General features: G+C 46.6%; 1 protein-coding gene across 4 annotated transcripts in view; it reads left to right on the top strand.

Annotated features, from left to right (window-relative positions):
• The window catches only part of MYO10 (myosin X), a 217,693-nt gene extending 195,248 nt beyond the window's left edge, over nt 1–22,445 (top strand). For all 4 annotated transcript variants that reach the window (XM_067730417.1, XM_067730416.1, XM_067730419.1 and 1 more), the window contains 15 exons: nt 39–282; nt 3,334–3,429; nt 6,063–6,156; nt 6,859–6,914; nt 8,512–8,654; nt 8,912–9,106; nt 10,146–10,303; nt 12,454–12,577; nt 13,003–13,300; nt 13,940–14,147; nt 14,834–14,970; nt 16,303–16,423; nt 16,842–17,294; nt 19,384–19,575; nt 20,975–22,445. In XM_067730417.1, coding sequence (XP_067586518.1) covers nt 39–282; nt 3,334–3,429; nt 6,063–6,156; nt 6,859–6,914; nt 8,512–8,654; nt 8,912–9,106; nt 10,146–10,303; nt 12,454–12,577; nt 13,003–13,300; nt 13,940–14,147; nt 14,834–14,970; nt 16,303–16,423; nt 16,842–17,294; nt 19,384–19,575; nt 20,975–21,076 — 2,621 coding nt within the window. In that variant the 3' untranslated portion in view covers nt 21,077–22,445. The remainder of the gene's footprint in view (nt 1–38; nt 283–3,333; nt 3,430–6,062; nt 6,157–6,858; nt 6,915–8,511; nt 8,655–8,911; nt 9,107–10,145; nt 10,304–12,453; nt 12,578–13,002; nt 13,301–13,939; nt 14,148–14,833; nt 14,971–16,302; nt 16,424–16,841; nt 17,295–19,383; nt 19,576–20,974) is intronic.
• The last annotated feature ends 166 nt before the right edge of the window (nt 22,446–22,611 follow it).

Below are 22,611 nucleotides of genomic sequence, written 5' to 3'. Positions count from 1 at the left end.
TTTCTTAAACCCCTTCCTCCCCAACCCTGGGGAGACAGGTGGCCTCATGAACACCTGGAAACGCCGCTGGTGCGTCCTCAAGGACGAAACCTTCCTGTGGTTCCGCTCCAAGCAGGAGGCCCTCAAGCAAGGCTGGCTGCACAAGAAGGGCGGCGGCTCCTCCACGCTGTCCAGGAGAAACTGGAAGAAGCGCTGGTTCGTCCTCCGCCAGGCCAAGCTGATGTACTTTGAGAATGACAGCGAGGAAAAGCTCAAGGGCACCGTGGAAGTCCGGACAGCCAAGTATGTTGATGAGCCCTGGCCAGGGCTGCTGACCGGGGCTCGGGGCTGCTTCATCAGTTAAGTCCCTGCCTACAAGCTGTCTGGGGCAAGTTCTCTGAAGCAGTAGATTGTAAGAGGTACTCGGTGCGTCCTCATCGTTCCTTTCAGTGGGTTGAATTATTAGGAAATCAGGGAAATCAAACTTCGTCTGTGAAATTCACTTCTTGTGAATTTTCAGACATTCAGCTCTGGGTTATAAGATGCTAGCTGGACATAAAACTAGCTCTTTGGAAATGTCATTGGCGGTCCACAGGAATCGTGGCGTGGGTATTGAGCGACTGGTTGAGCATCTTGTCATCCTTTTATGGGTCAATCTATCACTTTTAATTCTTCTCCAAGCCCAGCTGTAGCCAACAGATGGCTAAATTGGGAGCAGACAGCCAGTCGGGAGGTGTGTGAAATGAATCATTTGTCTTCCACCTTTGTTGGGTATACTAGCCTCTTCATACCCAACAATGAGAGCAACAGAGCTGGTGTTTGAATCCAACACACCCCCTTTTTCTGCCACTTTTTTTTTTTTTTGGCCATGCCGCTCAGCCTGTGGGATCTTAGGTCCCTGGCCTCAGATCGAACCCAGGCCCACAGCAGTGAAAGTGCTGAGTCCTAACCGCTGGACCTCTGGGGAATTCCATTGTGCCACCTTCTTATAGAACCAAAGCATTGAACCACTGAGGGCCTATTTGCTAAAAATTAAGTGAGGTTTTCAGAAAATGTTGGGAATTGAGGGGCAGCTTGTTTTCTTGGGTAATTAGATACTAAGCATAGAATTTATTAGCCACACTCCACTCAAACTGAGCAACCATCCATTTTCAGCACACGGGTAAAAATAAGCTTTGAGAGACCAAATTAACTCCTGAAGTCGTAGACCTGAAAACGACATATGGTTCCTGCGCAGCCAGCATTAGAAACTTTAGAAAATGATTCATTGGAAAGCGGAAAGTTTACTCAAGGGAAGAAAGTCTTCTTTGTATTTAATTTTAAGGCCAAATTGTGAAGTGCAGACAGCACAGTATCAGACTTTTCAAGGCTGCCCCTTTGAGGTTCCTTAGGAAACCATGCTCCGTAGTCAGATGAGTTTGTGGGAGTTTGCATCTGAGTCCTACAAGTTTCAGCAGCATGGCATAGCTCTGTACCTCCTGCAGTCCTCCCCTGGCCCTGCATACTGCGTTGGTCCTCTCTTCACCCTGTAGGAGGGGGGCCACAGATGCCAGGAGGCTGAGAGACAGAATTGTGATGGTGAATTTCACCTGTGTGTTTTTGGATGTCCCTTTTGCTACTCACTCTGTAGCAAACACATGCTTAATGAAGCCCTATTCTCCAGGTGTTCTGTGAAAATTACAGAGGTAAGGAAGTGTTAGCCCTTCCTCAGCTGTTGGTCACATTCTGTAGAGAAAAAGCAATGAGTTGTTAAGGTTTCACCATCGTTAAGAGTTTTTTATTTATTTTATATTTTGAAGTTTATTATAGAAAAAAATATGTTTTTTATTATAGAAAATTTCAATCATAGGCAAGCGTCGGTAGGAGACTGGAATGAGATCTGTGTGTCCATTTCCCGTCTTTCAGTGGTTGCCCACCGATGGCCAGTGGAGTTTCATCTGTGACCCTACCCAGCACTGCCCCCCTACAAACTACATTTTTTAAAGCAAGTCCTGACGTCATATAATTCCACTTGTAAATATTTAGTACACACTGAAGGATCAAGACCTTTTTTAATATATAGTCACAATATCATGATCACATTTAAAAAGGAACATGAGCTCCTTCTACCGTCCAAACTCTGGTCATTGTTCAAATTTCCCCAGTTATCTTATACATGGCGGTGATAGTGTTCTTGTTGGTTTGGGTTGGTTTCTTTTTTCAAATCAGAATCCAAATAAGGTTCATAATTTTTAATTGGCTGACAGATCGCTCAAGTCTCTTTCAATTTATACACCACCCCCTTCATCTTTTCTTTCACTCACCATCTATTATTAAAGCTCCCAGCTCATTTATCCTGTCATTTCCAGACTCTTTTCGGTGCCCTGGTAGTATCATCACTCCCCCATTTCCAGGGAAGCTTTTTATAAATGCGAGTCCCTGGGCTCCACCCTAGGAAGCCCCACGTGGGTTTTCTGAACGTTTCCCAGGATTCTGATGGACCGCTGTGGTTCAGAGCCACGACACCGCGTCGTTTTACACGCAAGGTAGCTGAGTTCTCAGGAAGCAGATTGGCTGGTCCAGGATGACGTGGTCTGGACAGTTTTCCCCTGGGGATTATTGTCCTACTCCAGAGGCTCCCATGCTTATCACCCACCCCCACCGCCAGTCGGGGCCACCTCTCTCCTTCCACTCCCGGGAAGATCACAGACTCCTCTGAATTCTGATCTTCTTGGTTTTTTAAAAAATATTTTATCTCATCTCAGTGATTCTAGCTAAAAAGTCATACAATCTTTTTTTTTTCTAACCAGACTGCTTAATATCATAGTTGTAAAATAACTGTGAACAGCTGCACTACTTCAGCTGACAAAGCAAGCTGGCTGTGTCCCCAGCACATTTCTTCACAAAACAGATCACCACCTCTGGTCCCATCCGAACAGCTGCTTGTGTTTTACCCTGATCTTAACCTGGTGCCCTGAGTTTAAACCTCCAGTGTTGTTTAGAGAGTGTTAGGATGAGATCAAGATGGGGTTGAGATCTAGAAACACACACACACACAGACACACACACACACACACACACACACACAGACACACACACACACACACAGACAGACACACACACACAGACACACACACACACACACACACACACACACAGACACACACAGACACACACACACACACACACACACACACATCACCTTTCTGGAGAGAGAAAAGCCTGCCTCCCCCTAGAGGCCACAAGGGTCTTCATTGTTTCTAAAAGCGGAAGTGTTGGTATCTGATTTTTCAGTTATGGTGAAATTTCTTTTCTGGCCCCTTATTAAGAATTCTGTGTTCCTGATTTGCGTTTGGTGCTTGTGTTCCTTTGCAGGGAGATCATAGATAACACCAGCAAAGAAAACGGGATTGACATCATTATGACCGATAGGACCTTCCACCTGATCGCTGAATCCCCAGAAGACGCCAGGTGAGGCGCTGTGCTGTCGACTTGGTCATAACTACATCCGCGCTCCTGTGCAGGCCCGGACATCACACGGATCACTCTTGAGCCTACTGGTGCTGAAAAGATTTTAGTTGATTTTCTAGTTGGGTTTTTCTCTTAGGATGGTTGAAGAACTGAGAGTCGGAAGAGATGGGTGTACTTGTCTCCTGGGGACTCTCCCTGGGCACTGTGTTCCGTACCGTAAGCACACAGATTTCCAGCTTCACATGCCACTGGAGAGACCCCTTGTTACTTACACTCAGGCTTTTATTGTCACCAGCAGCATATGTAAATTGTGCTGCTACACACAGTTGAAAGCCACCCTCTGGAAGCTTCTGAGCTTTGAAAGGGAGCAGCTTCTGTTTGCTTAAGGGTTGAAAAAACAGGAGCATTAACCCTTGGCCGTTCAAATAAATGCTAGGACTGTGGCGTTGGGAGGGTGCTTAAGGCCTTGATAGTGAAGAATTCCGTCGTCTGGAAGAGATAGTTAACACTTAGGGAACTTACTATATTGCAGGCAGTGTTCCAAAATGCTTCACATATGTTAAGTCATTTCATTCTCACAACAACCCTATAGAGGGTATCACCATTATCCAGTTTTACAGAATAGGAGACTGAGGTACAGAGAAAAGGTAGTGTAATCTGTAAAGTAACGCAAGGTCAATTCTATTGAATGGAGGCACGAAGCTTCTCAAGGAGCTTAGATTTCTGACTGAGCGCGGAGGACAGTGGTGTCCCTCATTGGCTGGGGCAAGTTGTCCGACTTTTCTGGACCTTGGTTTCCATCGCAGTGCTGAGATGTGGCACAAAATTAAGAAGAGCTGGTGTGTGCTTCTCCGTGTGATGCATGGCAGGGTCACGCAGTGGAGCATCTGTCTCTGTTCCTGCTGCCCTGGGGGTGTATAGGGTCACGTTGGAGATGCCTGTCATCCACTCTGAGCAACGCCAGAAAATACCTTCTGATTTATGAGGCTGAGATCCTTTGGCCTGTCTTCTTCACTTTGCAGCTCAGAAAAACCACTAGAATCTTCTAGTGAGTTCTCGGGGCCTTTACGACCGACCCCTTGCCCTTTGAATGTTTCTGTGTTGATATAACACCATGGTAGCAGCATTAAGGGCAAAGAAAATAATTCTTCCCATGGGAACAAACTAAAACCCCACTTGGATCCATAAATTATGACACAAGCTGGAAAAACAAGCAGACCTGGAGTTAGAGCCCCATCATTCCGTCTGGGACTCCTAGAGACCACGTGTGGTTTTTTGTGGTCCAGGGAATGCCCACAGCTTTTACAGCTGAATTATAGGCCCAGCTGTCCTGTCTGTTTTGTGCCATAATGAACCTGCTAAATTTAACATTTGGAATATTTTAGCCAAGGACTTTTTGCCCTGACCAGTGGAACACATTTTTAAAAATTCCTTTTCTGATTTCAAGTTGCACTTAAGGGGTGAGATTTGTATTAAGGAGGTCACCTGTACAGATGGAAAGCACAGCAGATTTTGTGTGGCTGTGTGTGTGTGTCTGATCCCATGTGGCCTGCATTTTGAAGGTTTGTGTTGTTCAGTGTCTGATTTCGGATATTTTTGAGCTTTATAAAGCAATGACTGAAGTCTTGCCTTTGGGTTAACCAGAAGTGATGAACCAATTCATATTAAGATGTTTCCCTTGGTCTCCCTACGAGTCTGTATATGTTGAGTATTTTCAAGCTCTTGGTTACATCTTGCTCCTTCAGGAATCACAGGAGATAGATTTTAGTGCTTTGCTGTAAGTATCTTACATGACTTACCTTTAAATATAGGTACTAATTTTTTACTTAAATATCCCATTGGGTACCGAGTACTTTCTCCTCTGCCTTAGTTATAGGAGCGTGTATATGTGTCTGATTAGCCCCCTCCTGGAGAAGGATGTCCTAGCATCTCTCTCACATTTGGTACCTCTCACTTTAGTTGCTTAATAAACAATGGATGGATGAACTGACACAGACGGATGGATATTCATGGTCATTTTCCTCAAGCACGTATTGTGTTTCTAGTTACATCATGACTTCTGTTCTGCTTGACTTTTCTGGAGTTGACATGTTTTCTTTTATTATCTGATTCTAATGTGGCTACAAGTGAGAAAACTCATTTGAAATGAAGATAGAGGAGTTCTCTGGTCAAAATAATTTTCTACTTTCTACTCTAGGCAGTTGTTTTCTATTTCCAGCTCTCCTGTGGTTTTATTCACTTAAGTGGAAATCCTATCAGATGGTTGGAAACCCCACCTGGAAATGAGCAGGGAAAATAGACATCCAGCGGCCACCCTGAGATGATGCTCTTACATTGGGCTTCTTACCTCGGAATTTAAAATTGAGAAGGCACTTGAATGTTCCCTAGGTTATAAATAATGTCTTCAGTAAAGACCCTTGATCTAAGTGCGTGGGTAGAACTGAGGATTTCATTTTTTGCTGCCAATTTCTCTAGGAACTTACCATCATCATTATTAAATGTCTACTGAGGTCCTTGGGGCCAGAGGGATGCTCAGAGGGGATGTCGCTTTCCCAGAGGATGTGGAGAAGGGTGTCACCGTATTGCATGCGGAGGTTGGCCACCCCTTGACTATTGCTCTCTCCTCCCCACAGCCAGTGGTTTAGCGTGCTGAGTCAGGTCCACGCATCCACGGACCAGGAGATTCGGGAGATGCATGATGAACAGGCAAACCCGCAGAACGCCGTGGTGCGTGAGCCTGGGTGGGGTGTGGAGGGAGGCATCCTGCCACAGGGGACTGGGAATTTGTAGACAGTCTTTTTAAAAAAAAAAATAAGAAGAAATATTATAATAATTAAAGAGAGAAACGGGAACATCTTGGTTAAAAATCATATAGAAAAAGAGAGTAAATTACAGAAGATTGTAAGTAGTAAGAGATTACTATTCTCCCACCTCAAAAAAAATTCCAATTTTTATGAAACCGTGGAAGCTCGTTACACTTTTCTCCAAAGGATATAGTGAATGCCAAATTGTATTCTTTCTGACATCACTCTATCCCAGGCACGTAAACAGAGCCACAAAATCATATTTCAGAGATAGTTTGATTTTCTCACAATTACAAAATTCGATGATAGATCATAGTGTAAATCAGAAAAGTTGTATGATTGAAAGAAGTTTGTAAACACCCTTCACTGAAAGTATTTTAGGAACAAGACAGAAAGATTCGTTTATACTTTATTTAATGAATGGACTGCAGATTTTGCCCTGTCTAGAGGCTGGCTGTACTGAATGAAGGGGGACGTTTCCTTAGATAACTACTATTTTGCAGCGAACACACGAAGGAGGCTTTTTTGTTTGCCTGTTTAGAGAGTCATCATCTAGGGGTGTTATCATGATGTGTGCTATGCTTGAATGGTTCTCTCAGTGTCTCTGCTTTTCACTTCTTTCCAGGGTACTTTGGATGTGGGGCTAATTGATTCTGTGTGCGCCTCGGACAGCCCTGATAGGTAAGCTCAGGTGTGACTCTTAACAAAAGTAACTGCTGGATACCTGCGTGCGCCCACAGGCTCTGTGCTCTGGGCTGGGGAATGACTCTAGGCTGTGTGTTCCCACCTGGTCAACCCCAGCAATCAGAGACTTCCTTCTTGGTACCCAGTTTGACCTCATCCGCAGTCTTCCTCTCTGGGTGTCTTTGGAGTGCGGCGGGTTGGAGGGGTCAGGAGTAGGGGAGACCTTGGAAACCTAATTTAGACAGCCATACAGGGACAGACTTGGGGCTCATGCAGGATGAAAATGCCTGTATCCCAGCACAGGGGTGGGTGTAGTTCCCCTTTCTAAAATTTAATAATGAATTTGAAAAGGATTTTGATGGTAATTTATATGTGGAATATTAATAAATTAAACCACAAACATTTATTTTCCTTGACATGCCTCCCTTACCTGTGCCCTTAGAATAGCATGTGTTTGGTTCTGTTTTTTGAAGGCAGATCATCGTCGGTGACGGTCTCGGGGGTCTCTGTACCCAGTGACCTTCGTCTTTCCCATCTCTACTTTGCTTTGCAGCTTGGGAATTCTGAGTACGGATCAAAATTGACTTCTGCCTTCAATGACATAGCTTTAGAGAGAGAATAGAAATGTATTCAAATTGACAACAAAAATAGTGTCTCCTGGGCCGAGTGAGAATTCCGGGGTGTCCATCGCCCCACCGTTGACGAAGGCTCTCCTGAGCCATAGATTCTTTGTTTCTACTAGTCACCCTACACCTTCTCATACCTGGCTCAGGAACCTTTAACACGCGTGTGTCACATCAGTGATTAAAGCCCAGATGCTTGTTCTGACAGTCAAGTTCTGATCTGCGTCTCCCTCCTCCTAAACCCCTGCATCAGGCAGGCTGGGCACGTGGCAATCCATGCGAGAACCTTCCATCCCTATCCAGGCTTTTCTCTCTTCCTCAAGTGCTCACCTTTCTTCCTTCCCAACTACAGAAAAGTCTCGTTTGAGAGCCTATGAGAGACTCAGGGCATTGCCAGCTAAAAAGAGATGCAGGAGAAAGTAAATTTCCATTATTAGGTTATCCCTGCCTGGGAAATGCACCCTTGTCAGATTGCGTTGAAGGCATGGACCCAGGTGGCTCTTTGTACCAGGCATAATCAAGCGGATGAGATGTTCCACTTACACCTATTTACTGACCTCCTGTTACTGGTATCTGACGTTGCATTACCCACCCCCAGAAATATTATCCAAAGCCATACCCAGAGGCAGGAAGAAATTTACTTTGGAGAGGCATCAAAAAAAAATTTTCCCTCGCAGTCACCTTAGTTAGCCTTCCTGGAACTGAATTTCATCTGGAAAGTTCAGCATTAAGAAATGTTTTCCCTTCCAGGACCTTCAGAATGTGTTGCTCCAGGTTTAAAGGTTAATGAGGCATAAAATAAATCCTACAGAAATGAGCAAGGTTTGCCTTAACGTAAAATACACATAGCACTGCCGTTTTTATCCCTGTGACCCATAAGCTGGGGAAAAGGCATTTTGTCTTGGGTCAGACGGAGGTGGTGATTCCAGTGGAGCTAAGGGGTTTTGCTTCCTTCTCGCCCCACTGCTCAGACCCAACTCATTTGTGATCATCACGGCCAACCGGGTGCTTCACTGCAACGCAGACACGCCGGAGGAGATGCACCACTGGATAACACTGCTGCAGAGATCCAAGGGGGACACCAGAGTGGAAGGCCAGGAATTTATAGTGAGAGGTGATGCCACCGATGCTTTTTTACTTGGAGTCCCGTTTTCATTTACACAGATATCTGCCACGTTTCCGTTTTGAGCCACTTTTCTGAGTAATTTTGCCTCTTGACATTGTTAAAAATCATCAAATAAGAAATGTTCATGGCCGTTTGTAGCACATATATAGAAATCCGACCCATTTGTAAGCCAGGTGCAAATCGTTACCTGGTATGTGAAGTTCCTCATCCTAGTTTTGAGCTGACCCTTCATTCTTTCTTTCCAGGGTGGTTGCACAAAGAAGTGAAAAACAGTCCGAAGATGTCTTCACTGAAACTGAAGAAACGGTGGTTTGTGCTAACCCACAACTCCTTGGATTACTACAAGAGCTCGGAGAAGAATGCTCTGAAGTTGGGCACCCTCGTCCTCAACAGCCTCTGTTCAGTCGTCCCGCCGGACGAGAAGATCTTCAAAGAGACAGGTAAGCGGTGTGGTGTGCTCAGGACTGGCTGGGCCTGAGACATGGCCTGTCCGGTCATAGGAGGTGTAGGTTTGCTCAGAGCGAAGGAGTGAGCTTCCTACCTGGGGTGTTTACGTTCCCCGCCCCCCAAAAAGAAATCTCTTTTGCTGATTTATCTTTTGAGGCTGTCCGTGGTTAGCTATGTGAACACTTGATATGTAAACCATAGTAAAGGGGTCCTGATTTATTGGGTTGCAGAAAGATTCTTCTAAGGGCAAGGAGATGTAAACAGACAGAAGTTCTCCTATAGGAAGCCTTATTTTTCTATGCCTGTGTTTTTGTCTTTCTCACCGTTGTACCGTGAGAGTCATAATGCAGCCTAAAAAGGTAAACCCTGACTGTCGGTGAACATAACCTAGCATAATAAAAAGCGGTCACGTAAGATTTTGTCTTCCCTTTCGGTATTACAAAAGGTGTTTCTAGGTTGTTTATTTTGATTTTTTGTTGCTAGTCGTGATTTTGTGCTTTTGAAATACAGTTCCTCCATTCCAAAAAATACTCATGTATTTCTTTACTGTAGTCACTCCATTCCACTTTCGGCTGGTGTCTGAACACCTGGACTGCTTGCTTTACACAATGGTTTCTTTTGAAGGGAGAATCTAAACGAAAGGAAGACAAGGGACAGGAAGGGAAAAAGAAAGTCAGCAATCTGAGGGGAGAGTTTTTACTCTTGTTCCAGAGCCTCGAACTGGACTTTAGTTTATGCCTGTTCCTTCTTTGAGAGCAGGCGTTACTAATTATATATTTATCATAATTCTGAGCTTATCATTTTAATGTTTGTCTTCCCTTCGTAACTGTAAATTCCACGTGTCTTTGGGTACCTAGTGCAGGGCAGGGCACGTGGAGGAAATCAGCAAGTAGCTATTGAATTAATAAAGGGGCTCAGGTGGAGATGGCCTGGGTGCTGGACTTCTGGGACTCCGGTACGGGGACAGTACCCTGGTCCCCCAGGTTCATGCTGCCGTGTGTGTGTGTGCGCGCACGCGCGTTGCTGTTGCAGGCTACTGGAACGTCACCGTGTACGGACGCAAGCACTGCTATCGGCTCTATACCAAGCTGCTCAACGAGGCCACCAGGTGGTCCAGCGCCATTCAAAACGTGACGGACACCAAGGCCCCGATCGACACCCCAACCCAGCAGCTGATTCAGGATATCAAGGTGAGAGCGAGGGAGCCCAGCTCGTAGTGCGTCACAGTAGCTCACAGATTCTCACCACGGGAACATCAAGACGTTTCTGTAATCAAAACTAACTCCTAGTTAATTTCGTGTTCGTGTATATCCTGGCTTTTAAAAATCTAAATGCTAGACTGCATTTAGAAAATGCAAAAATTGACATCAAATTGAAATTTGACACTAAAATTATCTTGTCTCTGGGGAGGTGTTACGGATCGCCACTGAGGCAAACCTGATTGTAGAGCTGTGTAGGCGGAGGGACAGTGGTCTGTAATTTGGGGTGTGGGGCTCCCCAGTCACAGGGACGTGGTGTGATCTGTGTTGGGGACAACCTGCATGTCACAGGTTCCACTTGAGCCCAGTTTGGGCACCTTCTAGAAGTAACACAATAATTCTGCTTTCACTGCAGTTTCTAGATCACACAAGTGGATTCACTAAGAGGCCACATGGGTCTAGAAAGCTTGGAATCCTTATCAGGTGCCTCCAAACTCACAGAAGAAGCTCCCAGGTCTCTGGACCAACACTGAACTTGTTCAGTTGTAATTCCCTGTTTATAAAGATTAGTGGCTGTGAGTGTAAATCGAATGAATGAACAAGCAAACGAATGAACCATTAAACGGCAGCCGTGAACAAGGATCACGGCGCTCATTTTCCAGGCATGGAAACGGAGACATGGGATATTCTGGTTGCGTTGCTCACTTAGCTGGTCAGCCCCTGATGCAGACGCAGGTCAAGGGAATTATTTTTATTCTGTTCCTCCAAGTTATCCAGTAGGCAGGTTCCCTATGCAAAGGGAAGAGCCAGAGCTGTGACAGAAAAGATGCCAGAATGATAGTGAGGTGGGTATTTATTTACTGATGTACCTCAAAGGAAATAAGCGAATTAGATCCAGGAGGCAAACCACGCCTTTTGTAAAGGTGGGAGAGGGTCTAATGTATCGGTAGTATATTATTACCCACCAAATTCAAGTCAGCCTCTTGATTCCAAAATGACATGTTTCCTGGGTGTTTGGAGCCAAATTCCTGCAGGTCAGTTATCCTACAAACTGCAGAGCTGTCCATGGAGCCCAAGGAGCTTGAAACTAATGATGTCATTTCTAGTCTTAAAAAAATGAATTTGTTGAAGCTTTCTTGTGAAAAAGGAGAGAAAAAAAGCACATATCAGCTGAACTTCCTCTTCAAAGCTATATCTTATTTACCCGTATATTTACTAAGTCATTGGAAGTCAGACATTAAAGAGTAAATAGAGTTTTAAATGTTGAAACAGTGCTTCTTAAGAAATGAGACAAATATATTTACTAATTCGTTTGAAATCAGACATTAAAAGAGTAAATAGAATTTTTGGATATGAAGCAATGCTTCTTAAGAAATGAGACAGGTTGACCTAAATAAGTCCATACCAATTTTTTAAGTGATTAAAACATATTTCTTTCTGGTTTTCAATTGGGTATTATTGAAAAAGTTTCATAGCAGAAATGAACTTGCCACGATAGAATGATTCATTGCCTCTCCTCCAACTTTTCTGTTGATTTAAAGTTCTAAAAGTAACTTTGGCTTTTTCAGGTCCCAGATTAATGCTTTAGGAACATAAATACATGATGAAATTCTCTGAGAGGACCTCTTAAATTTCAGGAGTGAGAAAGGAGGCCCAAGGAAGAACAGTCTCGCTGATAATGTATTAACGTGTCATTTTCAGGGGGAGGATACAAAAGACCAATGAGAGAGCTAGCAAAATGTATTTTTTAAATGAATTATAGACAAGGATGACATGATTTGGCTAAATGATTTATGGCTAAATAATTAGCAAGAAAAGTTTAATTTTTTTAGTATATATAATTTCCAGAGAGAAGATTTTTCAATAACATGGGAAAATATGCAAATCAAAGAAAGAGAGTGAGCTGTGTAAGAAAAATGTGTGTGTGTGTGTGAGTGATTTGTCATCAAACGTGGCTTGCGGGTATCTTCGTGCTTGAAATGATTAATGCTGGATTCCCACCTCCATCCCTAGGCTACAGGTGTTTTGTGACTTGTGAAAAACATTCTCGTTCAGGAGGATGCAGATGGCTTTGTCCTTTTACATGTACGTTTCTTACGATAAGCTCGTGGGCTTTCCCTAACGGCTCTGTTCTTCTCAAGGAGAACTGCCTGAACTCGGACGTGGTGGAGCAGATCTATAAGCGGAACCCTATCCTGCGCCACACCCACCGGCCCCTGCACTCCCCACTCCTGCCCCTGCCCTACGGAGACATCAACCTCAACCGTGAGTCCCGAATTCCTCCTGGGCCCGGGACACTGTGCTGTGGTTTCCCTGTTAACTCTTTAGCTCTATCATATTAGCGTCAGTTGGTTATAGTGATGTCCGTGTCGTTGTATTAAAAAACATGCCAGCACTCCCCAGGAGCGCAGAGTACCCTTAATCTATTGGAGAACCAGATCTTAAACAGTTGTCTTGCATGTCAAATGCGGAACTTGCTTGGCAACAGACCAGCTTTTCAGTAAGCGTTGTTGCGCAGTAAAATAGTTCAGTTACTTGTGCGCCTCTGTTTGGCTGTTCGAGTGTCCAGAGCAGGTGGTGGGCACTGCATCCTGAAGTAGCTCTGGTCCCCGTTCCTGCCTCTTGTCTGCTGCTCAGATCGTACCTTCTCCAAAGCCTCGTGGGACTCGTGTTTGTTGTGCTTCTCCTAGTGCTCAAAGACAAAGGCTACACGACCCTTCAGGATGAAGCCATCAAGATATTCAATTCCCTGCAGCAGCTGGAGTCCATGTCTGACCCTACTCCCATCATCCAGGGCATCCTCCAGACGGGGCACGACCTCCGCCCTCTGCGGGACGAGCTCTACTGTCAGCTCATCAAACAGACCAACAAGGTGCCCCATCCGGGCAGCGTGGGCAACCTGTGCAGCTGGCAGATCCTCACCTGCCTGAGCTGCACCTTCCTGCCCAGCCGGGGGATCCTCAAGTACCTCAAGTTCCACCTGAGAAGGTACGAGTGGCCCGGGCGGCGCTGCTCACGTCGGGAGTGTGGTGGACACAGTTCAGATCAGTTGGACCTGGAACAGAAGACACCTTGTGTGGGTCGGGCTCCTAGGTCACCCGAGCTGACTTACGGGGCACAGACGACCTTTTTCCCCTCTAAGCCACACGGGGCTGATCCAGGGACAGGTCCCTTTGGGTGTAACGTCCTGAAGTGTAGGACGTTGATAAATTTAATTACCAGTACTCTGTATGAACAGGGAAAAAAGAAAACAACCTTGGATATTTGTTCCAGATCAAACAGGTAGAGGCTGTCTGATTCAGCTTCTGATTAACTGTGGAAAGAGAATTTTCATGCAGTAGTGTGAGGTACGTGGCTCTTTCAAATCTAATAGCTCTGCAGAGGTCAGCTAGTAGCAGAAGTTGCTCCGGGTCATACTTGGGCTCTTTGGTCTTTGGATTTTCTCTCTCTCTTCTTTTTTTTTTTTTGGTCCTTAAACAGCCCAGGATGAGCTAGGGAAGCGGCTAGCGTTTGCTCTGCACTGGGACCCCATTCACCGTGTTGGTCTGCACCACGTTGAAGCCGCCCGGTTCCCCGTAGCCAGCCGTCCTCAGATCTTGCAATTAACAGTTAGTGTTTGGCTCCTAGGATACGGGAACAGTTTCCAGGAACCGAGATGGAAAAATACGCCCTCTTCATTTACGAATCTCTCAAGAAAACCAAATGCAGAGAGTTTGTGCCTTCCCGAGATGAAATCGAAGCGCTGATCCATCGGCAGGAGATGACGTCCACAGTGTATTGCCACGGCGGCGGCTCCTGCAAGATCACCATCAGCTCCCACACCACAGCCGGGGAGGTGAGGGAGAGGCGCAGCTGCCCACGTGCTTACTTATGTCAGGAAAACTGGGCGCAGTTAGGCTGACTGTCGTGCACAGTTGCGGCTGGCATGGTTCAGCTGCTCAGTAACCAAGGAAACAGACGTAATCCTACTAATGAAGAAGCAGTGATACCTAGTAGAGATTGCGGACCTGACTGAGCTGCGTCTGCTCTGACAAGGGTTTAGCCTCTCACTTCTGCAGTGTTTTTCTGTTTGCCACACAAATATCTAGCACGTTGGGTGAACGTGTTTTCATTTTTCCTTCTTTTTTCAGTTTAAACTTAGTACCGTAAAACCAACTGGCTAAAAGGAATAGTGCAGTAAAACCCTGAAAAGCTGGTGTAGCAGAGATGCCAGTGGAAATTGCTATGAGTTCGTGAATTTATCAGGCAAACGGGCTTTAGTTTTCACGCGCTTACGGGTTTGCAAGAAACCGGCCGGCATCTGCCCCTAGCTGTGGGCAAAATAACCTGTGTTCTCTTTGGCAAGGAAGAGAGAGAACTGATTTCAAGAGAGCCAGGGAAAACAGCGCCTTGGAGATTCCATACACGACAGTGTTGGGGGGTTGCTTGGACCCTCGCGTTTGCTGGCAGCTCCCTCTGGGTTCTGATGGAGGCATATTCTAGAAGCACAGCTTCGGAAGCTGAAGTCCCCGTGTTTTCCAGGTGGTGGAGAAGCTGATCCGAGGCCTGGCCATGGAGGACAGTAGAAACATGTTTGCGCTCTTTGAGTACAACGGACACGTCGATAAAGCCGTCGAAAGCCGGACCATTGTAGCAGATGTATTAGCAAAGTTTGAAAAGTAAGTTCCTTCTCCCTGAGTGCCAGCCGATTAGAGGAAAGACGTTAAGAGCAGGAGGGTTTGAACTTTGATTCCATTTTTGGCTTCAGGGTACATTTGAGTTCATCTCATTTTGCCTGTGTTAAAGCATATGTAATTTCTCATCTCTCTCTGCTGCTGTTTCTCTTGATTCCTAGATAGAGCCACTGTCTCAAATAGGATTCACCCCGTCATTGATCCTCTACTCCATTCTTTCTGTCGGTGTCCTGCTGTCACCCTTATCTTGGAATTTTCTGATTCTCAGATTTTCACTTGTCATTAGCTTTGAAGCTGGACGAGTGGACAGAAGCCAACTTATAAACTCTTCAAACTGCATTTTGTATCTCTTGGACCTACAATATTCACATCCCCCAAGTAACACAAAAGATATTCCTCCTTTAGCATGATGCCAGTACCAATGACGAGACTCCAGCATGGCTGGGCCCTGCCCCTCCCCAGCTGCATAAGAGGGCAGGAGTAGCTTTAACTAAGAAACTGGGCTTCCCTGGTGGCGCAGTGGTTGAGAGTCCGCCTGCCGATGCAGGGGACACGGGTTTGTGCCCCGGTCCGGGAAGATCCCACATGCCGCGGAACGACTGGGCCTGTGAGCCATGGCCGCTGAGCCTGCGCGTCCGGAGCCTGTGCTCCACAACGGGAGAGGCCGCAACAGTAAGAGGCCCGCGTACCGCACAAAAAAAAAAAAAAAAAAGAAAAGAAAAAAAAGAAATGTGTCAGGGGACCAAGAGGTTTAGAACAGCCCCAAACTTCAAGTCCCAGAGGAAGTGACCTCCTCTCCTCAAGGTGGGCCTGGTCTAAGTGCTTTGTTGGAAATAAACCAAAATGCGATGGGGGGGAAGGGATATTCCTACTTTCTGTAAACATAGCCTCCCAAATGTTCATGTCAATTTTTATAAATATTATTATAGTTTGCGAGTCGGCAAAGGGAATGAAGGAATAGACTTTGTTTCTTTGCTTTCTATGTGTAGCTAGGACTAACCAGACTGGGACACTCGGGGAAATACTTGTTAGCTCGGTTTACCTGAAGACTGCCTGTTTGTTGTCTTAAAGTAAAACTAGGATGAAAGTGTGGTTTTCACCTCTGGGGAAGTAAAATTAGCAGGGAACTCTGATAAGCTTCACTCTGGCTCTATTTTCTCTCCCGCCATCCCCATCTCCACCCTCTCTGCTCTCTGAGCACAGACAGGATGTCTGAATCCTTGCCGAGAATACACCATATGCAGTGAACTCCCTGTGGGTCACCCATGGCCCATTTCTCATTTTGCTTTCTGAGTCTCTCTCAACTTCCGTCTGTAGGCTGGCTGCCACATCAGAGGTGGGTGACCAGCCCTGGAAGTTCTACTTCAAACTTTACTGCTTCCTGGACACAGACAACGTGCCAGAAGACAGCGTGGAATTTGCGTTCATGTTTGAACAGGTACATGGAGCTCTTAGGCTCCTTTGCAGACGGGCAGGGGTGAAACCCGTTCATACCCCTCGTACGTTAACTGCTAGTTCTTGGAAATCACGCGTGGCAGTAGAATTCCCAGCATGGACAGGGTCAGCTGCTCTTTCATTCATTTGTAGAAGGAAACTTCTACACGTATTATATGAACTCCTGGGCCAGGAACTGTTCTAGTTGGGACAGGGGAGAGAGTACGGGGGGAGCAATAAGAAATAAGATAGATATACGTGTTCAGTGGTATCCATGCGAGGGAGAACCTTAAGGTGCCACGGGAGGGTTAGGGTACAATTTTAAGGAAGGTGGCCTTTGGTGGAACAAGGGAGCAAGCCAGGCGGGCGTGGTGTCGCACAGCCATGCCTGGCCCATAGCGCCGCTGACCGCCTTGTTGCAGGCCCACGAAGCCGTCGTCCACGGCCACTACCCGGCCCCCGAGGAGAACCTGCAGGTCCTGGCTGCCCTGCGGCTGCAGTACCTGCAGGGGGATTACACGGCCCACGCCCCAGTGCCGCCCCTGGAGGAGGTCTACTCGCTGCAGAGACTCAAGGCCCGCATCAGCCAGTCCACCAAGAGCTTCACACCGTGTGAGCGGCTGGAGAAGCGCCGCACGAGCTTCTTGGAGGGGACGCTGCGCCGGAGCTTCCGGACGGGGGCGGCGGTGCGGCAGAGGGCAGAGGAGGGGCAGATGCTGGACATGTGGGTCAAGGAGGAGGTCTCGTCCGCGCGGGCCAGCATCGTCGGCAAGTGGAAGAAGTTTCAGGGGATGAGCCAGGAGCAGGCCATGGCCAAGTACATGGCCTTGATCAAGGAGTGGCCTGGATACGGGTCGACGCTCTTTGATGTGGAGGTAAGAGCTGCCTGCTGCTTCTCGGACCCGGTTGCACCGGGGTCTGTGCGACCACCACGGTCAGGTTCCTGGGGAAGGGAGGACCTGGTGGAACACTTGGTTCTCTCACCCTCTCTTTTTAGAGCCCCCAAACTTTACCCTTCATACCCACCACCCACCCAAAGTTTTCTTCCTCCTTTACAGTAAATGCTCTCCTAATGTTAGAAGTGAGTGGAAAATTAAGGTGTCATCTATTCTTAAATAATTTCTGACTCTTTCTTATCCAAGCTATAGCCCCAACGAAAAAGTGCTGGTAAAAGTCTGCATTAAAGTTTAAAAAATTTTTTTTTAGAACTGTGTCCATAAAATTAGAAATTTTGGATATCCTTGGATTTTACATTTTTATCTTTTTCCCATGACTGTTTGAAGGGAAGAATTTCTATTTCACAATTCGAATTTGGCTAAACTCAATCAACCCAGTACTGATTCATATCCTTTTATTTTTAAACATCTCTATTGGAGTATAATTGCTTTACAATGGTGTGTTAGTTTCTGCTTTATAACAAAGTGAATCAGTTATACATATACGTATGTTCCCATATCTCCTCCCTCTTGCGTCTCCCTCCCTCCCACCCTCCCTATCCCACCCCTCTAGGTGGTCACAAAGCACCGAGCTGATCTCCCTGTGCTGTGCGGCTGCTTCCCAGTAGCTATCTGCCTTACGTTTGGTAGTGTATATATGTCCACGCCACTCTCTCGCTTTGTCACAGCTTACCCTTCCCCCTCCCCATATCCTCAAGTCCATGCTCTAGAGTGAAGTAAGTCAGAAAGAGAAAAACAAATACCATATGCTAACACATATATATGGAATGTAAGAAGAAGAAAAAAGGTCATGAAGAACCTAGGGGTAAGACAGGAATAAAGACACAGACCTTTTTTTTTTTTTTTTTAAGTAGACCATTTATGGAAAGAAAATCTTACTAATGATTGAGATCAAGGCTTGGCAAACTGCAGCCCGTGGGCCAAATCCTGCCTGCCTCCTTTCTTGTAAAAAAAAGTTTTATTGCCACACAGCAGGGCTCATTCCTTTACATATTTTTCTCTGGCTGCTTTTACACTGAAATGGCAGAGTTGAGTACGTATGACAGAGACCACAAAGCCTAAAATATTCACTATCTGTCCTCTAACAGATAAGGTTGCCAGTGCTTGGTCTAGATAAACCAGCCCTTGGTCTGTTTTTCTTATGATCATAATCATTCAGCATGTTATCTGATGACTTTTAAATGAAGCTCTGTAAAAATCTAAATGTTGATCATATATTCCAAGATCCTTTCATGACTTTTCATTGGATGCTATCTTTGGGTTGGTTGGTTGGTTGATTGATTCAATTACCTTTGTTTTTAAGTATAAATCAGATGCTTTGTACAAGTACCTCCTCTTTTGTGTCACCAGTGTGTACCCCTCCTGATTCCCATGGCCCTGTGTTGTCATCCCCTACAGCCAGCCCGGCTCTTATTTTCCTCCACTGATCCATGCAGGAAGGTCTGTTGTTAAACCAATGAGATCGACCACCATACACACTTAAGGTCATTGCGACTCCTTGTCACGAGACGTGTTTTTCAAGAGGAGCCCAAACTGCTCAGCACAGATTGGGAGAATTTCCCTCTGTGATCCTAGATTTTGTATTTGAAGAATAATCATCCAAAACAGGAAGGGGAGGCAGAACTAGAGATAGAAGAGAGTAGCCCTGGCTCGGGCTGCTTGATTCGCTGGGGAAACGCCGTCAAGTTCCACGGCTACGGCCACCTCCGCGTAGCTAATCCAGATGGCCAGGAGAGTGATGATGTTGAGAGGTGGAGAGTCCAAGCAAGATGTTGGATTTACCAAGTAGGATTCCTCAAATGCACAGGATTGATCAGCTGGTCAGAAATCCATCAAGGCCGCCAAAGAGCCACCATTTCTCATATCTTGTGTTTCAACGCCCCCAGCATAAGGACACGCTGAATGCACTCAGCATTCTTTGCAGAGTGCTGGACTCAAAGCCTCTCTTGTGGTTTCTATGTTCTGTTTCTAACTTTTATGATCTCTTGCACTAACTCTTGCCCCGCAGTGCAAGGAAGGCGGCTTTCCCCAGGACCTCTGGCTGGGCGTCAGCGCAGACGCCGTGTCTGTCTACAAGCGCGGGGAGGGGAGACCGTTGGAAGTCTTCCAGTACGAGCACATTCTCTCCTTCGGGGCCCCCCTGGCCAACACGTACAAGATCGTCGTCGATGAGAGGGAGCTGCTCTTTGAAACCAGTGAGGTAAGAGGCAAATCTTTCATCCGTGGCCTTGACAAAAGAGGAAAACAGCACCCCGTTTCCTGACGCCTTTGACCAAGTAATTTTATTTGGATATTTCGCTTTTAAGACATAGGAAGATACAGCATGGTGCGCCTTCCCCAGCTGCAGGTTTCTCACAGGCCAGAATCTCACAGCCCCACATTTGTTCTGTGTACCTCTGCAACAGAGAAATCTGGTTCCCTTGTACCCTTGTAGGAAAAGAAGAGAAAGGGAAGTGATGTAGAGGTCCAAAATATATGTATATAGCTTGGCAATAAAGCCTTGTGGAGCTTACTAGACGAGGTGGCAGTGGATCGCAGCTGTGAGACGTGGGTCTGCCAGTGTCCACGGAGCCGGAGGGAGCGAACGGCAGAGCGTCCTGGACAGAGCTAATTCTAGCTGACAGAAAACACCTCTATATATGTGTGCCATCCCGCTCCAAAGCGTAAAAATGTAGTGATAATAATAACGATACTACAAGAAGCCTGTTGAGGTCTCCACATAGGGAGCTGCTAGCAAGCAAAGGTGGGAAGTGGGCAGGAATCACACGCTGCCCGTTTGGCTGTTGGTGTACAGTGATGGAGAGGAGGCGCTGTGCAGGAGGGTGGAAAGAGGTGGGGCTTTGACTGGAGGGCCCCAGGCGCCAGGCTGCCGGGTTTGCACAACTCCAGTAAACAGCGCGGAACTGCCGTGGGCTCTTGGTGTGTGATGTGTAACAACAGTGCTTTTACAAACAGTGTGGGGTGGGATTGGAAGGGAAGAGAGATCAGGGAAATGGGAGCCAGTTAGGATGCCTTCACAGGGACGCAGGCCAGCCATCAGGAGGGACGGGCCAGAAGGGGAGGCAGTGAACGCACCATGAAATAGCTACTGCTGGACTCTCAGAACTGGCAGGGAACAGAACGGGCACACGAGGCTCTGCCAGCTCCTCGGGCCTCAGCTCTGTGTCTCCAGCTGCATCACGAGGTTTTGACCAGCACGATAGGATGCAATCTTTAAAAGCTGTGATTGTGGGCTCTATCTTCAGTGGGGACAGTGACCCGAGCCCTGACCCTACCCACACACTGTAGTGTCATCTGGTGGGGGGCTTTTTGTCTTGCAAAATCTGACAGTTTTACATCAGGCAACCACCAGGTGGCACACGTCATACGTGGAAAGGCCACGAGTCCCCCTTCTACCCAACGAGGAATAGGGAAAAGCAGCTCTAACTCTTGGCTTCCTACACAGCCTGCGCCGTGGATTCGCACGGCAGGCTGGTGGCTTTTGCTGGGAGGACGGGCCCCCGCCTGCCCGCGCTGGGCAGAGGATGTCTGGTTATTAGCCTGGGTCCCCTGGCCCCTCAGAAACTTGTGACCGTGGGCCGATTCTGCTCCCCCGGCAGGTGGTAGACGTGGCCAAGCTCATGAAAGCCTACATCAGCATGATCGTGAAGAAGCGCTACAGCACCTCGCGCTCCGTGAGCAGCCAGGGCAGCTCCAGGTGAAGGTGGCCGTGAGTCCATGTGAATTGAGCATCTCCACGTGCTGCCCCCTCAGCCCCAGCCGGCTCCTGCACCTGCAGCCCAAGGCGAGGCTGCCCAGGCTTTCCAGAAGCCCCTCGTCGGAGGGCGGTGTCTCGGGGGACCTTTCATCCTGTCCACTCCAGTGATCAGTGTCTCAAGCTGTCGACCCAGTTTCCAAAGCTTTACTTCTTTTAGACGACACATGCCTTAAAAAGAGAGGAAATGAAACCCACGCTGCCACCAAAGCAGCCAGAAGTGCCTTAACTTGTGGAACCGACACTAATCCACCTGAACTGTGCTACTGAAGAGAAATGCTTTCCCTCCCTTTTAGGGGAAACTTGCTAAGCTTGAGGGGGGTGGAGGGGGGGCATTGATCCATCTATTCTGCACTAACCTCCCAGCCTGATTTCCCCCGGGAGGGAAGGTGAGGGAGTGGGGAGGGGGGACAGAGGGAGAGCAAGAGGACGACGGTCTATTTTAGTTGGAGCGCTGCTGGCAGCCTTCCTCATTGGACGTATATTAACTTTTTCTGTTTCATCTTTTAAGTGCATGCGCCTGCCCGTGCACGCATGTGTCCATAAACCCATCACTTTCATCATTGTTCATGAGCATTGAAAGCAAAGGGAAAGAGGATGTGCAATGGCGTAACGTCTGTATATTTTAATAGTTCAGAGTGAGAGTCGTCAGCTGTTACTTTACAAGGTGGTTTTATTAACAACCCGGAATCCTGGAGTTTCCTGTCTTTGCTGTATTCCGAAAGCCACATTTTGACTCCAGTTTTGTTTCACGTGTAGCAAAATCTGCAATCTGTGTCTGCTGTGTTACAAACAGATATGCAGCCTACAGATAACTGTATTTATAAACCACTCTTAAACAGCTGGCTCTAAGGCTGTTTTTAGAACCGTATGAAGGCATTTTGGAGTCCTTAGTTTCTATGAGATTTAAGTTAAAAAATGTTTCTTGGAAGGTTAGCTCGTATCACTCTGGGTAGGTTGCAACATAACCATGTTGGAATATGGGGGAAAGATGCTACCTTCCTTGAAAGCATAACACATGAGTGGATCTTTAAAGGACCCTGACGTTCAATGCTGAGGTTTTAATAAAATACACACCTATTTTATCCCACGTGTATAATGGTGGTCTGAACAAGGCCCCTGTAAATAAGTCAGCATTTATGACCAGAAGAAAAATACTCTGGTCTTGGACTTCTATTTTTATACAGAGAAGTTGTGAAGACTTAGGCCAACTAAGTCTACCCACAAAGAAAAAGGAAAGTTGCCTTACCCCTATGGACAGCCATGCGGAATCATTGATGGCTCAAGAAAGTCTGACAATAAAAGACATTAGTTAACGTGCAGTGTAATTTCTTTATGGGGCAGCTCTGAATACCATATGGACTTGGTTTTTGCTGGGTTTTGGTTTTAATGCTTTGGGCTTCAAAGGGTTGAAGCTGTGGGTTCCATGCACTTGATCACCAGGTCTAAAAGCAAACACATATAGATGTCTCAGCTGCTTTT

The sequence above is a fragment of the Pseudorca crassidens genome, chromosome 3 (genome assembly GCF_039906515.1).
Source record: "Pseudorca crassidens isolate mPseCra1 chromosome 3, mPseCra1.hap1, whole genome shotgun sequence".
In the NCBI taxonomy this organism is placed as follows: Eukaryota; Metazoa; Chordata; class Mammalia; order Artiodactyla; family Delphinidae; genus Pseudorca; species Pseudorca crassidens.
Note: the sequence above shows the minus strand (reverse complement) of the source record. Positions and strands in the feature narration are given on the sequence as shown.